The 20,029-nt window shown below is 39.8% G+C and overlaps 1 protein-coding gene across 1 annotated transcript in view; it reads left to right on the top strand.

The window, feature by feature from the left end:
* The window catches only part of LOC124797975 (nuclear pore membrane glycoprotein 210), a 270,129-nt gene that overhangs the window by 85,334 nt on the left and 164,766 nt on the right, over window positions 1-20,029 (top strand). The window contains exon 5 of the mRNA XM_047261146.1: window positions 6,876-7,174. Coding sequence (XP_047117102.1) covers window positions 6,876-7,174 — 299 coding nt within the window. The remainder of the gene's footprint in view (window positions 1-6,875; window positions 7,175-20,029) is intronic.

Below are 20,029 nucleotides of genomic sequence, written 5' to 3'. Positions count from 1 at the left end.
AGGGTAAGAATCATTGAGAGTCTTATTCATTCTGAAGACACATCCGTATTCAGTATCAGGCACATCACTCATTTAAGCACATACTTTAGGATTGTTCTGCACTTTTGTTACTTGGGACTGTTCCACACTTTTGACCATCATTATGCTCTACATCTGTTTGAATTAGATTCTACTCTTCACACACACAATTGTTTCCCCATGTGGATTCACACTCGCCATTCTCAGAAAGTAAGCTTCTGAAATTAATGCTGGACAGAGCTAACTGGTTGTACTATGTCTGGGTTACTAAGATGTGATCCATCCAGGGCTGGATGGGTCACTTCTTCAGCATGATTGTAGTACTCTAGTACATTTATACCAAAGTTGTCAGGGTGATTTGGTTGGCATCATGTGCTTTGTAGCACAATGATTGACACTGAATGATCACAGGCAGGCAGGTGGCACTTCTAAGGCAGAAGTGCAGACCAGTGACAGAAACCTGCACAGTGTTTCAGTTTTCAAAGAAACAAATGAGATGAATTATTAAGAAGACCAAACAACAGTGATGGCAGGAGTTCCTGAACTCATGAAGTGGATAAAATTTTTCTGAAAAGTTTGGAAAGTTGTCAAGGGAATCCCAGCTCACTATCTGGGTTGCCAATATGAGCTTCACTTCACTTGAACAGGGGAATCTTAACACAAGCACTACAGACATTTCTAAACAATATTAGAGTATTATGCTAATGTAACCATCATAATTAGCATGGCTCCTGCCTTTGTCTCAGCATTGAGGCCAGGGGAAGAGCAGTTGACATTTAATTTCCAATAATGGCATAGAATACAATCACCCTTTCTCCATGTGAGAGCTAGAGCCCACTCTGTCTAGTGCTCTGGAACTACTACTCCACATACTTCTCTTATTAGATTGTGTATACAGTAAAAAGTCAATTTTTATGGAGGGAGGCAATCTCCATCTACCCACTGAAAACTTGTAAGGGCCTTACATGTCTAATAATAAGCATCTGTAAGATCACATGGTGAACCACCTGTTAACCTACCATGTAGAAACCAAGAAGCTCATTAGTTGTTTCAAAAGTGGAGGACTATCAATACCCTCAGCCTGATGGAGGCAATTGTATAGCTGGCTATCCTACACGGGTAACAGTTAGTAGGTGTTTCCTTTGACAGCACGAAAGTGTGGGACATGAAAGTGTTTGGTACACTGGTGTGTGGTATGAAAGTATGTGATACTACTTTCATGCTTAATATCTTACACGAGCGCATGTGGGCACTGTGTATTAAATTTCTCATATTTATACTGTTCATCATTTCTAAACATTTTTTTCCCAATACCTCACTGGTTATGTCTTGTTTCAGGCAGCAGAACAGTGCTCCTAGAAGTTCTGTATTAAGTGTCACTTTATTTGCAGTGGAATAACATTCACAGTTATGAACCTCGTATTGTGCTCACTATTCATTAATGCTGACTCTAGTTTTCTGCTCCATGTCTAAAAATACATCAATCACACACCAGTAACAGCACACTACTAGGAGGGTGGAGGAGTGAGCGCATTGGGTAGCGGTTTTAGGTTATGTTAGGAGTAAAGAGATTCAATCTACCTAGGTTCCAAATGAGGGAAACTCCTGCGAATATTAAACATTTGACGAGATGTCTGGTACTCATTTTAGGCAGTGGATTAACAGTTTATGCTGCACTTGAAGGCAAGAGGGCTAACCTCAGGGTGCGTCATTTATTCAACCTACTGGGTGTCCATTACTGCTTACTTCCCAGTGTTGCTCTCTGCATAAAGTATATAATGGAACGCACTTTCACAAAGTTATCGAAGAGGTCTGTAGTAAAATTATTGAAATGAGAGATCAACATATTTTGGGTATGGTACTAAGAAGGGAGACTAAATCGGCTGTTGCATTGATTTCCTAAATCTACACCATACCATCATGTGGAAATGAGTGAATAATACTTGTTTTGCTTCTAAAGCATCTATTCAAAAGTCTTTGCCATATCAGAAGCCCTGAATCTCTCTCAATAAAGTTCAGAGAGACTTTCAAGTGGTGTTATGAAAGATTAACAATGGAGCATTTGGAGAAAACCTTGGTGCTATTAAAGAGGGCAGACAGCATTAACAAAAAAGAAATCCCAAATTGTCTATACCACCTTCGCAAGCAGGGAATTCATTGAAGGCATACTCTGCCTAATCTGTGATACATGATGTTGCTGTAGAAGTAGCTCTGTTTCATACATTGTGCTGCAGTCATTATGTTGTCAGCCCAAAGCTGTTCCACCAATGAAGGGATAATGATACTTCACATACTAAAACTGCTGTGATGCATCCCTCCCACAAGACGAAGTACGTTGTGCTGTTATTGATGGATTGTGGCATCTGCTCATCAATGAATGATGAACCTTAATCTCAATCATCGCTCATGACTTTACAAGCGCTATGTCGTAAAGTGGTGTATGATGCATCATGTGAATAACAATGTTGCACCTATTCCATGATTTTTATTCATGGCTCGTTGTGTGTCATTTTATACCAACACTGTTGAAATGAAGTTTCAAGTATGGAAATGAATTTAACACAAATGCTGATCACTTGCAAACATCACCTTTTTATGATACTAGTGATGAACTGGCTTTTCAGAAATGAGTATGATAATGTGATTATAAATAAGGTGAGTGATATCACTATAACATTCTACTTGCTAGCTGTGTGGGGAGTCTTAGAGAAATCGAGTTTGTAATTCCCAGTATCTGTCAAAAAACACAATTTTAAACTTAACAGAAAATTGCAGAAGGTGGCAAACATACTCTTCTTAAAGAGGCATATGATATTACTTATATTACCTGCAGATGCAGCACCTGCACCAAATGTGTGCATATTGCTTAACTTCATGTACTGTCTCAGGAGTGTGGAATGGAATATTATCTGTTTTTTCATGTTTTCCTTGAAGAAATGTCAAAGTACTTTTTCTATTAGATAATATGTAAACAAATTGCTGTAGGACTATTTTTGTGGCACATGTAATGTTTTTTATTCATCTTCTCTAATGTTTGCCCTGTGCTTGGCATTTTTGTGGCAGTTTGTCGTACTGTTCTTTTTGAATGTGAGAAAATCAACAATATGTGTCTTGACCACTACCATTAATTCAGAGGTAATGAAACAAAGGTATGGAATCTATTGGATAACATGCATGGTGTGAGTTGCACTGTGAAAAATGGACAGCTACAAGTTGTTACCAAAAATCTTGAAAAGTTCTTGACCAATTAACTTCAGATTTTTACAGGATACTCTAATAAATGTTTGGACAGATATAGGCTATGCATTTTTAAAATGTATGTGGTTTATAAGTATATACAAACTAAAAAAATGCAAAAGGTTGTTGACAAAAATCTCAGAAAGTTCTTGATGAAATTGCCAAAAATTTTTACGCGATACTCTGACAAATGCACAATGGACACACACACACACACACACACACACACACACACACACACACACACACCATCTAAAAGAGGAGCATTGTTAACAAAATTCTCCAAAAGTTCTTGACTGAATTACTTCAGATTTTGGACTTTTCATGATACTCTAATAAATATTCAGGCAGACAAATGCTGCATATTTTTAATATATATGGTCTATAAATATATACTACATAAAAGGAAACGTAGTTAGAAAAAAATTCGAAATGTTCCTGACCCATTTACTTCAAATTTTTACAGTACCCTAATATACATTCGGATGACATAGATGACTTATTTTTAAATATGTGTGGTGTATGAAAACACATAAAAATGAAATTTTGTTCAACATTTTTAACAAACGTCTCAAATAGCTCATGACCAATTTACTTGAAATTTTTACACAATTCCCTAATAGATGTTTGGATGGACATAGGCTAACATTTTATATAAAGGGGAAAGATTTTTAATAAAAATCTCGGTAAGTTCTTGGTTGATGGACTTCAGATTTTTACATGATACTCCAATAAACATTTGGGCAGACATAGGTCACATATTTTTAAATATATGTATTGTTGTTGTTGTTGTTGTGGTCTTCAGTCCAGAGACTGGTTTGATGCAGCTCTCCATGCTAATCTATCCTGTGCAAGCTTCATCATCTCCCAGTACCTACTGCAACCTTGGTCTCCCTCTATGATATTTACCCTCCACGCTGCCCTCCAATACTAAATTGGTGATCCCTTGATGCCTCAGAATATGTCCTACTAACCGATCCCTTCTTCTAGTCAAGTTGTACCACAGATTTCTCTTCTCCCCAATTCTATTCAATACCTCCTTATTAGTTATGTGGTCTACCCATCTAATCTTCAGCATTCTTCTGTAGCACCAAATTTCAAAAGGTTCTGTTCTCTTCTTATCTAAACTATATGTATTATATAAAATATATATCTATATAAATATATAAAAATGAGTTAAACAGTGAAAAAGCCAGGATGGAATGTAACAATATTATGAAAAAGATAGTTGCTGTTCACCATACAGCAGAGGTGCTGAGTCTCAAATAGGCACAACAAAAAGACTGTCAGAAAATGAGCTGAGAAGGTCTTTGTCGAAAATAGACGCCCCCCCCCCCCCCCCCCCCCCCCGCGCGCAGCTATGTGCAGGGACGTTAGACGGAGGTCAAGGGAGGGTGGGTTGCGGAAAAGGAAGAGAGAAGTAAAAGGACTGAGGGTGCGTTGTTGGAATGTGGGGCTATGTACTGCTGTTCCCATTCCATTGCTACACAGCCCTGTATTCCACCAACACTTCTCTCCTTCACGGTTACGACCCTCCCCCCCCTCCCCCCTCTGCCCTCTGTCTAACCATCCAACTGCACCTAGTTGCCCTACCCTCCCTCCACATCGTCCCTGTTTGCTCCCACAAGCGGCACTTTCCCGTCCCCCACCCCTACCCTGCTTTCCCTCTCACTCCCCACCCCAGCCTCCTCCTTATCCCCACCACCCAGCTGCATCACCCATACATGCTTACATGCTGCTGCTCACAGTCTGGCCCCAGCAGCCAGAGACTAAGGTCTGTGTGTGTGTGTGTGTGTGTGTGTGTGTGTGTGTGTGTGTGTGTGGTGTGATTATTTTTGATGAAGACCTCGTTGGCCGAAAGCTCATTTTCTGACAGTCTTTTTGTTGTGCCTGTCTGTAACTCAGCATCTCCACTATATGGTGAGTAGCAACTATCCTTTCACAATATTGTTACAAAAATAAGTTGTTGTTTAACATCATTACCAAAAATCTTGAAAAGTTCTCGATCAATTTACTTCACTTTTTCACGTGATGCTCTAATAAACATTTGGACAGATACAGGCTGTATATGTTTTTAAATTATATAGGTAGACACACACTCACTGTATAAAGACAATGTTGTTACCAAAAATTTTGAGGAGTATTAGACCAATTTACTTCAAATTTTTCACAATATTCTAATAAACTTTCAGATGGTCAAAGACCATACTTTTTTTCATTATATGTGGTATACAAATATGTATGTAATACATAAAGGGGAAACGTTGTTACTAAAAATCTCAGAAAGTTTTTCATTGTTTTACATCAAATTGTTACACGATACTCTACTAACATTCAGATGGACATAGGCTAGGCTATATATATTTTCTTAAACAACAGTGTGTAGACTTTCTGTTAAAACTGACTGCAGAAAGAAATTTCTGTGATGTGAAAATGTGCAGTTTCACTTTCTTTCTCACTGTCAGTTTTAACTTGGAAAGCAGGTCATTTAGACCATTATACGAATTGGTTCTTGCACATACATTCTTTCTCCTTGTATATAATTTTAAACAAAATTATATACACATCAATGTTCTGGTTTTTTTTTTTTTTCGTCAGTCAGTTAAGAGGAAAGAGGCATATTTTATTTGTTACTTTTTGACTCATAATAATAATACCGCTATAGAATGTGAATCATCCGAAACTTTGCAGTTCTAACTGTTCACAAATTAAACAAAGAAACACTGTAATTGAAGTTACTACCCTCGAAGTTACAGCAGAAGGGGGGGGGGGTCTCTCCTGTATCCCTTATATTAATGATCTGAACTGATTCATCCTTTCATTTAAAGTGACTTCATTTCCCAGTTGAGATCTTGCTTTAAATAACAATAAACAAGGTAGAATATTGGCGAGAAAGGGGGAGAGTGATATGGACAGAGAGGGGGAGGGGAGAAAATAGATGGAGAGAGGGTGAAGGAGAAGATAGATAGAGAGGGGTGTAGAGGAGATGTAGAAAGGCTTGTTTTTTGTGGGAGGGAGGAAGAAATGGATAATGTTTGAGGGAAGGGGGGAGGATATGGAGAATGACAAAAGGGGGGGGGGGGGAAATGGACAGGAGGAGATGGACAAAGGGAGAGAGGATGAGGAGATTATGACCTATATACAAGTCCCTTACACATTTTGCAGTTGCGAAGCATTGTCAGGTTTGCTAGTAACTATTATAAACGTTTGTAATACCATTCAAGATGAGCCTTGTTTACATGGTGAGTAAAAAATCTGTAGTAAGAGCCACATCACAGGTCTTATGTAGTACCAAATTATTGCATACATTTGTTAGATATGTTATATACTATCACAACATACATTAAGGACAACAGATTATTCATTGTGTGAAATTTGTTGTTATGGTGTACATAGCATTACAGGTGATCTCTGCTGATGAATATAATTGCAAATCTAGTTTATAGCTTTGCTTGTCTTTTGTATTGTGTTCAGTTGTTTCCATAGAGATTCAATGATCTTCTGTGTGTAGGTTGATAGGTGAATGCTCTCTTGATAAAGAACATATTTTTAGTTTTATGAAGCATTATTGCACATTGCAAAAATGGAGTAAACATAGAATAACTGCATTTTTTCCGTAGATTCAGCATGGTAAACTTGAAGAAATAATAAATTCACAGCAGTATTATTTGGAGATGGAGGATCATAGCATCGCTTCATTAGATAAGAGGACAAATATTGTGACAGGAAAAAAACTAGGAAAGACTAAAGTGTTGCTACATGACCGTAATGTGAATGAGAAAGAGACTGGTATAAAGATACCAAGTGCAAGTTTGACCGTAGCAAGTCCTGCTTACATCAAGCTAGACATTTTACCTCATCACAACTGGGCAGTTATAGTAGAGGATTACTATGAAATTGTAGTTGAGGTGTATGACAAGTAAGTTAATTTCTCACTCTCATATATCATTTATTTTCATAATATTTTCTTTAATATATGAATGGAGGAAAGGGGCTTACAGGCGCTCAATGGTGAGGTTATCAGTGCTTATATGAAAGTCGCCTAATTTGATGCCTTTCAAGCTTTTTTACTTTATTATGTGATAAAATAAGAACAGAATCTGAATGGTTGCTATGTATGATTTTTTTTTTTTTTTTTTTTTGAAAATGCGTAACATGATAACAGAAAGTCACTGTTAACTCTGTGGACTTATGGTTCAGTCTGAAACAAACAACAGACTTACATAAATGGATATTCTCATTTCCAATAATGCTGATTACAATGTAATGACTATGACTTTAGGCAGATAGATGTAATCAGGGTGCTAGTGGTTTTCACATATTTCTACAACTTTAGTTATTCCTTGCTGATTACAGTTCCAGGATAATGTGAAAGAAAGTGTCACCAGCTGGTTATAAGTACAAAAGTGGTGTCAGAATCTGTGAGTGAGCAGTAGAGGGAGTTTTTATATTCTGGTGAAAGGGTCATCAATATAAGCTCATAAGATGTGAGGGAAGAAATTACAATACCTATAAATATGAAACAAAATTAAAATTTTGCCTTAATAGCAACTTCTTGTGCAAAATGTATTTTTATGTAGCTTCAGGAAATCCCTTCAACTTTCATAGTTCATATGACAAGCTCAAGCACACTTCTGATAATGCTGGAAGGTGGGCCTTGACTCTTGGACCCAGCGGTGAAGTGCTGTAGTAGGTCACCAGCAGCTGCTTTACGGTGAGCAGCAGACAGGCACAACAGAAAGACTGTTGTTACACATTGAGCTTTCCGTCAAAGCCTTCTGCAGAAAGGAAACGAAAAACACAGACACGTGGACACAAGCAAGCACACCTCACACACACGGCTGCCATTTCCAGCTGCTCTGTCCAGAATGTGATACATATTGCATTGACTGGAAGCAGCAGTCCAGAGTGAGGAGGGGAAGTAGGAGGGATACCAGGAAACGGATGGGAGGAGAGGAGTCAGTGCTGTCTGGCAGAGTGGGCAGGGATTAGGTGGCAGGACAAGGCTGCCAGGCACAGCATCATGTGGCTGGAGGGGGAAGGGAAGGAGAGGGGGGGAGGAAATGGAAAAGGAGTGGGGGGGGGAGGAAATGGAAAAGGAGTGGGGCATGAAGGGGAAAAGACTGGTGGGTGTGTTGGCAGAGAGCTGCACTCAGTGAGGGTGAGGGGATGTGTGTGATAGGACCGCTCTTGTTTACTATATACATTAATGATTTGGCAGACAGGGTGGGCAGCAGTCTGCGGTTGTTTGCTGATGATGCTGTGGTGTATGGTAATGTGTCGAAGTTGAATAGCTGTAGGAAGATACAAGACGACTTAGACAAAATTGCCTGTTGGTGTGATGAATGGCAGCTGGCTCTAAATGTGGAAAAATGGAACTTAATGCAGATGAGTAGGAACAACAGAGCTGTAGTTTTCAGATACAGTATTACTAGTGTCTGGTGTGACACAGTTTAAGTATTGAAATATCTGGGTGTTTTTTCCCTGAGTCTTCTGACTTCCTCTCCTGCGCTGACCTTTTCATCTCAGAGTTGCAACCTACTTCCTCAATTATTTGCTGGATGTATTCCAAGCTCTGGCTTCCTCTACAGTTTTTGCCCTCTACAGCTCCCTTTAGTACCATGGAAGTCATTCCCTCATGTCTTAACAGATGTCCTATCATCCTGTCCCTTCTCCTTATCAGTGTTTTCCACATATTCCTTTCCTCTCCGATTCTCTCCAGAACCTTCTCGTTCCTTACCTTATCAGTTCACCTAATTTTCAACATTTGTCTGTAGCACCACATCTCATTAGATTCTCTTCTGTTCCGGTTTTCCCAGTCCACGTTTCACTACCATACAATTCTGTACTCCAGATGTACATTATCAGAAATTTCTTTCTCAAATTAAGGCCGATATTTGATATTAGTAGATTTGTCTTGGTCAGGAATGCACTTTTTGCCATTGCTAGTCTGCTTTTGACGTCCTCCTTGCTCCATCCGTCATAGGGTATTTTACTGCCTAGGCAGCAGAATTCCTTAACTTCATCTACTTCATGACCATCAATCCTGATGTTAAGTTGCTCGCTGTTGTCATTTCTACTACTTCTCATTACCTTTGCCTTCCTTCAATTTACTCTGAATCCATCCTCTGTACTCATTAGATTGTTCATTCCGTTCAGCAGATTATGTAATTCCTCTTTACTTTCACTCGAGATAGCAATGTCATCAGCGAATCATATCGTTGATATCCTTTCACCTTGAATTTTAATTCCACTCCTGAACCCTTCTTTTATTTCCATCATTGCTTTCTCGATGTACAGAATGAACAGTAAGAGCAAAAGGCTGCGTCCTTGTCTTACAGCCTTTTTAATATGAGCACTTTGTTCTTGGTCATCCACTCTTATTATTCTGTCTTGGCTGTTGCACATATTGTATATGATCCTTCTTTCCCTATAGCTTACCCCTACTTTTTTCAGAATTTCGAAACATTTTGCACCATTTTACATTGTCGAACACTTTTTCCAGGCTGACAAGTCCTACGAAAATGTCTTGATTTTACTTCTGTCTTGCTTCCATTATTAACCACAATGTCAGAATTGCCTCTCTCGTGCCTTTACCTTTCCTATATCCAAACTGATTGTCATCTAGTGCATCCTCAATTTTCTTTTCCATTATTCTGTATATTATTCTTGTAAGCGACTCAGCTGCATGAGCCATTAAGTTGATTATGCGATAATTCTTGCACTTGTCAGCTCTTGCTGTCTTCGGAATTGTGTGGATGATGCTTTTCCGAAAGTCAGATTGTATTTGTCCAAACTCATACATTCTACACATCGACATGAATAGTCGTCTTGTTGCCACTTCCCCCAATGATAAGTCCTCCAAAGCTGTCTTAACTTCTGATTCTAATACTGGATCTCCTCACTCTTCTAGATCAACTCCTGTTTCTTCATGTATCATGTCAGACAAATCTTCTCCGTCATAGGCTTTCAGTGTATTATATCCACCTATCCGCTCTCTCCTCTGCATTTATCAGTGGAATTTCCATTGCACTCTTTAATGTTATCACCCTTGCTTTTAATGTCACAGAAGGGACAATCATTTCTTTTTCGATGTCTTCACATTTTTCCTGCAGCCATTTCGTCTTAGCTTCCCTGCACTTCCTGTTTATTTCATTCCTCAGCGACTTGTATTTCTGTATTCCTGAGTTTCCTGGAACATTTTTGTACTTCCTCCTTTCATCGATGAATTGAAGTATTTCTTCTGTTACCCATGGTTTCTTCGCAGTTACCTTCTTTGTACCTATGTTTTCCTTCCCAACTTTTGTGCTGGCCCTTTTCAGAGATGTCCATTCCTCTTCAACTGTACTGCTTACTGAGCTATTCCTCATTGCTGTATCTATAGCTTTAGAGAATTTCATCCGTATCTTGTCATTCCTTAGTACTTCCGTATCCCACTTCTTTGCGTATTGATTCTTCCTGACTAATGTCTTAAACTTCAGCCTACTCTTCAACACTACTATATTGTGATCTGAGTCTGTATCTGATCCCGGGTATGCCTTACAATCCAGTATCTGATTTCGGAATCTCTGTCTGACCATGATATAACTTAACTGAAATCTTCCCATATCACCTGGGCTTTTCCAAGTGTACCTCCTCCTCCTGTGATTCTTGAACAGAGTATTCGCTGTTACTTGCTGAAACTTGTTACAGAACTCAATTAGTCTTCTACTTTCTCATTCCTTGTCCCAAGCCAATATTCTCCTGTAATCTTTTCTTCTACTCCTTCCCCTACAACTGCATTCCAGACCCCTACGACTATTAGATTTTCATCCCCTTTTACATACTGTATTACTCATCCAATATCCTCATACACTTTTTCTGTCTCTTCATCTTCAGCTTGTGACATCACCATGTATACCTGAACTATTGTTGTCGGTGTTGGTTTGCTGTTGATTCTGATAAGAACAACCCTGTCACTAAACTGTTCACAGTAACACACTCTCTGCCCTCCCTTCCTATTCATAATGAATCATACTCCTGTTATACCTTTTTCCACTGCTGTTGATAGTACCCTATACTCATCTGACCAGAAATCCTTGTCTTCTTTCCACTTCACTTCACTGACCCCTACTTTGTCTAGATTGAGCCTTTGCATTTCTCTTTTAAGATTTTCTAGTTTCCCTACCACATTCAAGCTTCTGACATTCCACACCCCAACTCGTAGAATGTTATCCTTTCGTTGACTATTTAATCTTTTTCTCATGGTAACCTCCCCCTTGTCAGTCCCCTCCTGGAGATCTGAATAGGGGCTATTCTGGAATCTTTTGCCAATGGAGAGATCATCATGACATTTCTTCAATTACAGGCCACATGTTCTGTGGATACACATTATGTGTCATTAATGCACTGGTGTCCATTGCCTTCTGCATCCTCTTGCCATTGACCATTGCTGATTCCTCCGCCTTTAGGGCCAATTTCCCATCCCTAGGACAAGAAAGTGCCCTGAACCTCTGTCTGCTCCTCCACCCTGTTTGACAAGGCCTTTGGCAGAATGGGGTGACTTCTTATGCCGAAAGTCTAAGAACTGTCAATGCTAAAACTGTGGTAGGGAAGGCAAATGGTTGACTGTGGTTTTTTGGGAGAATTTTAGGATTGGTTCACCTGTAAAGGAGACCACAAATAGGACATAGGTGTGACCTATTCTTGAGTACTGCTTGAGTGTTTGAGCTCTGTACCAGGATGGATTGAAGGAAGACATTGAAGCAATTGAAAGGAGGGCTGCTGGATTTGTTACCAGTAGGTACCAGTAGGTTTGAACAAAATGTAAGTGTTTTATGGAGATGCTCTGGGAACTCAAATGGGTATCCCTGCAGGGAAGGCGGTGTTCTTTTAGGAAAACATTATTAAGAAAATTTAGAGAACTGGCATTTGAAGCTGACTGCCTAATAATTTAGCACCCGCCAACTTACATCACATGTAAGAACCTCAAAGATACAAGAAATTAGGGCTCATACAGAGGTGTACAGATGGTCTTTTTTCCCTCGCTCTATTTTGCAAGGGGAACAGGAGGGGAAGTGATGAGTAGTGGCACAGGGTATACCCCACTGCGCACCTTATGGTGGATTGCGGAGTATCATGTAGATGTAGATGAGGTCATAGGACAGGAGGTGGAAACTGTGGGGATAGTAGGTTACCCTAGGTTGAGGCTAGGGTGATTTCAGGAGCAGAGAATGTGTTGTAAGGATAATAAGATGGGAGTTGCAACACATTCTCTGCTCCCGAAATCATCCTGGCCTCAACTGTCTGCACACCCTCCACCCAACTGGTTCCACCACCTCTGTCCTGTAACCTCCTCCCAGTCCATGTTCCCTCAATCGCATTGTGTGTCACTCTTTGCCAGTGCACCCACAAGTCTTTTCTCCTTCTCTGCTCCTCCCCCCCCCCCCCCCCCCCAATCCCTCCTCACCTGCCCCCTCCTCCACAGTCTCCCAATGCTGGGCCTGGTGGAATTGTCCTGCCACTTAGTCCCTGCACAGTTCGCCAGGCAGCACTGGCTCCTCTCTCCACATGCTAGCCCTTCCACTTTACCACCCCATTCCAGAGTGCTGCTTTCGTTCAATGTAAAAGTTGCATTCTGGCCAGTGCGACCAGAGGTAGTCGTCATGTGTGCATGAGGTGTGCTTGTTTGTGTGAATGTGTGAGTGTTTTTCATTTTCTTTCTGAAGAAGACTTTGGCCAAAAGCTCAATGTATAATAATCTTTTCATTGTGCCTGTCTACATTATCATTGTGGCGAGTAGCTAATTGCAAACTAGCTGTGGAAGAACTAAGGAAATAGTTCAATCCTCTGCTATCATGCTGACTGAACTTCGAGGGCCAAGGACTGTATAAAGATGACATCATGGCCAATGACCCATTTACATCCATGGTTGTTTTTTATCAGTTTCACATTATGGAAAGACAAAATTAATAAGAGAAAAAAAAAAAAAAAAAAAAAAAAAACCCTGCCAAATTTAAAAGAACTCAAAATCCCCAAGATTGACAAAATTTTACAAAGCTCGAAATTTGACATGAACTTCAATTTGAGATGCTTTTACCAGCTCCATGATCCAAAAAGATTCGGGTTAAATGCAAAGAACAAGATACAAGTAGTACCATCACTGGGAGATAGCAGTTGTAATGTCACTGATGACAGTGCAATTAAAGCAGGTTTACTATACACAGAAGATGAAGTATATATACCAGAATATGAATCAAGAACAACTGCCTCTGTGAATAACTTAAATGTAGATAGCCTCAGTGCTGCGAAACAGCTTAAATCACTTAATAAAGGCAAAGTCTCTGGTCCAAATTGTATGCCAGTTAGGTTCCTTTCAGAGTACACTTACACAATATCTTCATACTTAGCAATCATTTACAACCACTCACTCATTGAAAGATTTATACTTAAAGCCTGAAAAGTTGCAGAGGTCACACCAATACTCAAGAAAGGAAATTAGAGCAATCTGCTAAATTATAGACCCATATCACTAATGTCGAATTGCAATAGGATTTTGGAACACACACGAGGGTTGGAACTTAAATAGTGGCAACTATTTATTCACAACCGATACAAAAAAGTTACATGTTTGCACCTGTTACTGTTCTTCGAAGTAGTCAGCAGCGTTGTGTAGAATCTGTTACCAGCAATGCGGAAGGCGTAGTATACCATTAGCGGAGCCTGTTCTGTTGATGGTGCGAATGGAGCAGTCTACTGCCTGTCGAATCTCTGGAACAGTTCTGAAGCGAATGGCACAAAGTGGTTCCTTCATCTTCACAATCAAATCAAAGTCACAAGGACTTAAGTCCGGGGAGTATGGTGGATGGTACGTTACTTCCCAGTCCCATCAGCTGAACAGAGCAGCCACAGCTTGCGTAGTATGCGCCCGCGCATTGTTGTGCAACATGATGGGTGGATTGCGCAGAAAGTGTCACCACTTCTTTCACAAAGTTGGTCGCAGGTGATGCTCCAAAAATGAACAGTAATACTGTGCATTGACGGTCTGCCATGGAGTAACGTAATGCGTTAGGATAACACCATCACAGTCGTACATGAGAATCACCATAACTTTCACTATACTGGGGCTGTGACGCACTATCAACTATCAACCCATAATGATGCCATTCGTTGGATTGGCACTTCAGTTTTGGCTCATACAACGTGGCCCATGTCTCATCCAGTGTTACAACAGGGTGTATACGACCCGGGACAACCGGAAGACCAGGTAAAAACCCAGGAGTTTTTCCATCTGGGAGAAAACCGGGAAAAACCTGGGAATTGTTTAGAGTTCTGGGAATTTTTCATTGTTTTAGTTTTCAGTTAAATTTTTGTGATTTTGACTGGTAAGAACCAATACTCTAACAAAGGATATTATTGTATCCCGCTACTGCAGAATGATACTGTAGAAACAAAACATGAACGAGGGGGGGGAATGCAAATAAAACTTAAGTTGCAAAGGAAATGCACCGTATACAACAACAAAACAGTGCTCATAAAAGCGTCTGCCAACAGTTAAGTGTGTCAAGGGCTTTAGGAACACTATGCAATGCTTTATAACAGCAAATTGCCTCTGATGAGCGTGATGTGACAGCTGTTTAAGTTAGATTCGTTTGAGTAGTTGCAGGTGGGCTCTTGCACATGTGCAGTTGAGTCGTGTATGAGTAATACCTCCTCCCGCTTTTGGTTACGGGGGCGTGGCTGGGCGCCACTACTCAACATTGTCCCCGTTCGGAAATATCATAGATCCGGGGCTGATGCACAGAGCAGTCAGTGGGGAGGTGGGTCGTCTCCACGTGACCTGAGTTTACGTTCAGTGATTTTGTTGTTTCCTCTTCGTTTATTGCTCTCACGTTAAATGATAACAAAACGGGTTTTTGTGGCCGGGAGCTATCAAATGAATTAAAATACGTTCGCATAATTACGGCAGGCTAAAATATGTTAATAGTTTCAGATTTTATTTCCACCTTCGAAAGTCAAGCATTCATCGCCTTACAGAACAATGAAGTTATTTTTGCTGGTTTGCTAAAGAGATTTGGCTTTTATTAATCCTTTCTACTGAGACAGTCAATTTATTTGAAAGGAAGTGTTTAATTTCACACTATTGGCTAGTTTCAACTGTTCACTGCATTTCAAGTGCATGTATGGCATTAAGCTATAATAAAGAACCAAACATGAGTACTGGTACTCCAAGAAAATTTACATACGGATGTGCATTTTAAGCCGAATTATGCACTTTAGTATGGTGCACAAAATCCCGACGCCCTTGAAGTATCCTTCGATGTCTTGTTTCTTTTATGACATAATGTAAGATCTTTTAATGTACGAACATATGGGCTTCCTGCATCATCGTAGCTGCGCAAGTGTGGTGACGCCAGTTATCTGGCAACTGCTGAAACGAACCTATTTCTAACAGGTCGCGGGAAAATATTGCGAATGGTGGCTTGAAAAGCTTTACATTCAAAGCAGATTTCCTTTTATGCAAGATGAATTATGTGCGAGAATGTACGATGAATATCTTAAATCACAAAGCGTTTGACTCTCATTTAAAACTCAACTCTTTGAGGATGACCATTTAGAAGTATTTCGAGCCCAGAAGATGAGACATTTGCGTCGTTGTTAAAAATTTTACTGGCACATTTGTGTGTGTATTAAAGTGCAACACCTGCAAAAAAGATCAACATTATATGTGAAAGCTTAGCTTCTCTTCCAACTTACTAATCTTAGAGACCAATATTATATGTGAATGCTTTGTATATTAATTTAAGCCATTAACTTTTCTTATTTGTGTACTTACTTAAGAATGACCTTGCTATTGGCTATCACGTGTCCTATTGCTGCCATCAGCTGGCGAGATCACGTGAATGAGCTATGACGCTTACAAAAGCGCATCGCAATCTCAATTTCAATGCTTTATTTGGTGGAATTCAAATTTATACGTAATACGGAAATATGCAGTGTACATGTTGCTGCACATCAAAGGTCTTTCAAAACGTGTTTTTCCCCCTGAGTTTCGTTTTCTAAAGTGCCAGGAAACTCTACGTTGGTATATAAAACCATAAACATTCAAAGGATTGATGACTTTTATAGTGCCGAGGAAGAGTATACTGTCACTTAACATGGAAAATGTGTATTTTCATCCGGGAGAAAGTGTATTTTTAACCGGGAAATCCGGTACAAATCCAAGAATTTTTTTTCTTTGTCCACGTATACACCCTGTACAATATGCTGCAAGAAAGCCTCTCCTTCATGCTCATAGCGCTCCAAGTGCGTCTGAGCAGCGTCGTAACTCATCCATTTCTCCATTTTCATCAAGTCATGCGGATTCCATCGTGATGCAATTTTTCGCATGCCCAGGCATTCCTTTAGGATGGAAAGCACAGTTGTATGTGCTAATCCGGTTTCGTGGGTGAGCTCACGAATCGTATGGTGTCGATCACTGTCCCCTAATGTGGCGACAGCATGCACTTCTTCTTCAGAGATGCTAGGACGACCTGCCCGATGCATGTCTGCTACAGTTTGCCGACCTTCATTGAAGGCTTTTACCCAACGTGCCACTGTTCTGTAGGGTGATGTTGATTCCCTGCACGCCTCTTGAAGACCTTGATGGCACTGTCGTGCTGTACGATCTCTGGCAGATTCAATCTTGATCCAACTCCGTTGTTCCTGTTTCGAAAACATAGTGACACTGTTACGTTAGAGCCTCGCTCACAAGTGACTGAGTTTCCCCTGATTGTGCGCATACCGATGATGTGGGACGGGCGAGGCCATTTGCTCGGAGGTAAGGTAGATATGTCAACAACGTGTGTTATCAGTGACAATAGTAGATTCCATTGTATAGTGTCTCCACAGCAGTGTTGTCACTATTTAAGTTCCAACTTATGTACTTTGTTACAACATTATGAATTACCTTGAAGAAAACGATTTATTGACAAATAGCTAACACATATTCAGCAAATGTCTTTCTCTTGAAACTCGCTCTTTATTATCATGAAGTAAGGAGTGCTATCAACATAGGTTGATTACCTACTTTTATATTTGCAGGCAGTTTTTGACACCATTCCTCAAACACGACTTTAAATCAAATTGCGTGCTTATTGAGTATCGTTTCAGTTATATGGATGGATTTTGTAAAAGTATTATGTGGCATACCACAAGAAATTGTTATAGGCCCTCTGCTGTTCCTCATCTCTGTAAATGATGTAGAAGACAGTCTGAGCAGCTCTCTTAGTTTGTTTGCATTTGATGCTGTCATTTACCATCTTGTAAAGTTATCAGATCAAAATCAGTTGCGAAGTGCTTTAGACGAGATATCTGTCTGTTGTGAAAAGGGGCAGTTGACTCTAAATAACAAAAAGTGTGAAGTAATCAACATAAGCACTAAAAGGACTCCACAAAATTTCGGTTACCGGTACATGATAAATCACACAAATTTGAAGGCTGTGAATTCAAATGAATACTTAGGGATTTAAATTATGGATAACATAACTTCAAACGACCACATAGATAATATTGTGGGGAAATCAAACCAAAGAGAGTGATATATTAACAAAACTCTTAGAAAATGCAACAAATCTACTAAAGATGTTTCCTACACTAATGTTCTCTGTCTTCTTCTGGAGTATTGCTGAGTGGTGTGGGATCAGCATGATATAGGATCCTTGGAGGACATCTGAAAAGTTCAAAGAAGGGCAGCTGGTTTCATGTTATTGTGAAATAGGGGAGAGAGTGGCACCTCTTTTTTTTTTTTTGCTGCAGGTTCTTCTCATGAAATTTCAGTCATTAACTTTATCCTCCAAATGTGATAGTATTTTATTGGTGCCCATTTATGTAGGGAAAAATTATCATCATTATAAAAAAAAAAAGAGATGTCAGAGTATGCACAGAAAGATTTAAGTGTTCATTTTTCCTGCTCACTGTCCGATAGTGGAACAATGGAGAAATAGCTTGAAGGTGGTTCTTGAACCCTCTGCCATGCACTTGGTTATGAATTGCAGTGTAATTATATTGATGAAGATGATGATAGAAGCTTCACACACGACTAGGGCACTCTGTGGATGTCAAAACACATATCTCCCAATGTGTACCCTTGGAAGACAGCTAAATTCATGATTCACATAACAACACTATTTCCAACAAACTATGCCTTCAGTTGCCTAATACCTATATTTGCCTTAACTTCCCCGATCCCCATGGCATAAAGCCCTCATTATCTACATACTCAACATACACTATCATGTGATATTCAAAGGTGGTACAATTCGTTTATTTCTCGAGTAGTTGGTATGACAAGCTCAAGCCTCCATCTAGTGGTGCTGAAAGTGGGTCTCGTCCCTTGGACCAGTGGCAGATCGGTGTAGTAGGTCATCGGCAGCTGCTACCCACAGTGCTGCCTAGGTGTGGTGCGTTCTCATGTAGTCAGCATCCCATTCTGGCGGTGATCTCTGTCATGGCTGATGTGGCAAGCTGAAATGGTCCGCTGAGTACAAGACGGCTTGCTGGCAGTGACTTGTATATGCACAAGTGGATTGGTGGCTAGGAGGGTCTCAGTTCGAACTTCGGCTCATAAGGTAAGGTTGGACCCTCTACCAAGTGGCCCTTTCAAGATGACTGTGGAATGAAGTGACACCACGCTGGAAGCCGACTCTGTAACGGACGCGTGCATGATGACTTGGTGATTTGATGATGACAGTGTGGCACCTCTTATGTTAAGTTTAAGAATTTTTACGTGGGGTTTATGGTTCTTTAGTTACATATAAGTGATAGTAGTTAATTTTCAAGCACAGTGACTAAGATTATGTAAGAGTAAGGAGAAATTAAATCGTAGAAATGTAATACAAACTAGGTCATAATGTGATGAGAATGTTTTTTCACAGCTGATATATAAGTGACGAAACAATGTAAACTATTTTGTTAGCATTCGCATTCATTCACATTCACATTGCTTTCCTTATAATTTGAAAGCAGAGTGTAATTCAAAGTCATGTGTATTGTTTATGCAGTCCCAGTCACAACTTAATTTCAAAAATACAGTGAGACAAGTGGCATATTTTAAAGAGGTTTTTGTGAAAGAGTATTGAGTTGGCTTCACTGATATTTAACTATACTGTATGTCTGAAAAAGCAATTTGCAATTTTTTTACATTATGTTAAAGAAGTTCAGTGATTTTCCTGATAGCTGGTATGGTTCAGTGAGCTTATTCAAATCCCAAAAACCGAAATCACAGAGAAAAAAAAAATTTTTATTTAGTTAGAACAACCACTATTTATACATTTCATAGCAGATTTGTTGTGGTGTTGCTACCACAATTTTGACGTATACTACCTGCTGAAGTGTCCGTGGTTTTGGTAATTACCTGGGTACTGGCCAGCAGGCAGGCAGCAGTGACCATTGAGTGCATGGTGCAGTATTATGCTAGTGATTTGCTGGAAATGGCGCTCTTGAGAGATTCATGATAAATGCAAACTAAGTAAGGGGCCAGTGCCACAGAATACTATGTAAAATGAAATTGGGATTTCATCTGGACCTGGCGACATATTTGTTTTCAACTCCTTCAGTTGCTTCTCTATGCCAGGGATTCTTATTTCTGTGTCCTCCGTGCAGGAGTCCACGTGACAATCAAATGATGGCAAGTTTGTATGATCCTGTGTCACTTCCATATAAGATCTTATCATGACTGTAAAACTGAATCCAGTTATCTGTAAAAATAAAATAAAATGTGATCAAGACTGTGAATTTTACTATTTATACAATATTG

This window comes from Schistocerca piceifrons, chromosome 5 (genome assembly GCF_021461385.2).
Source record: "Schistocerca piceifrons isolate TAMUIC-IGC-003096 chromosome 5, iqSchPice1.1, whole genome shotgun sequence".
NCBI classification, from domain to species: Eukaryota; Metazoa; Arthropoda; class Insecta; order Orthoptera; family Acrididae; genus Schistocerca; species Schistocerca piceifrons.
The sequence above is the reverse complement of the archived record's forward strand: the minus strand, read 5'-3'. Positions and strand labels throughout refer to the sequence as shown.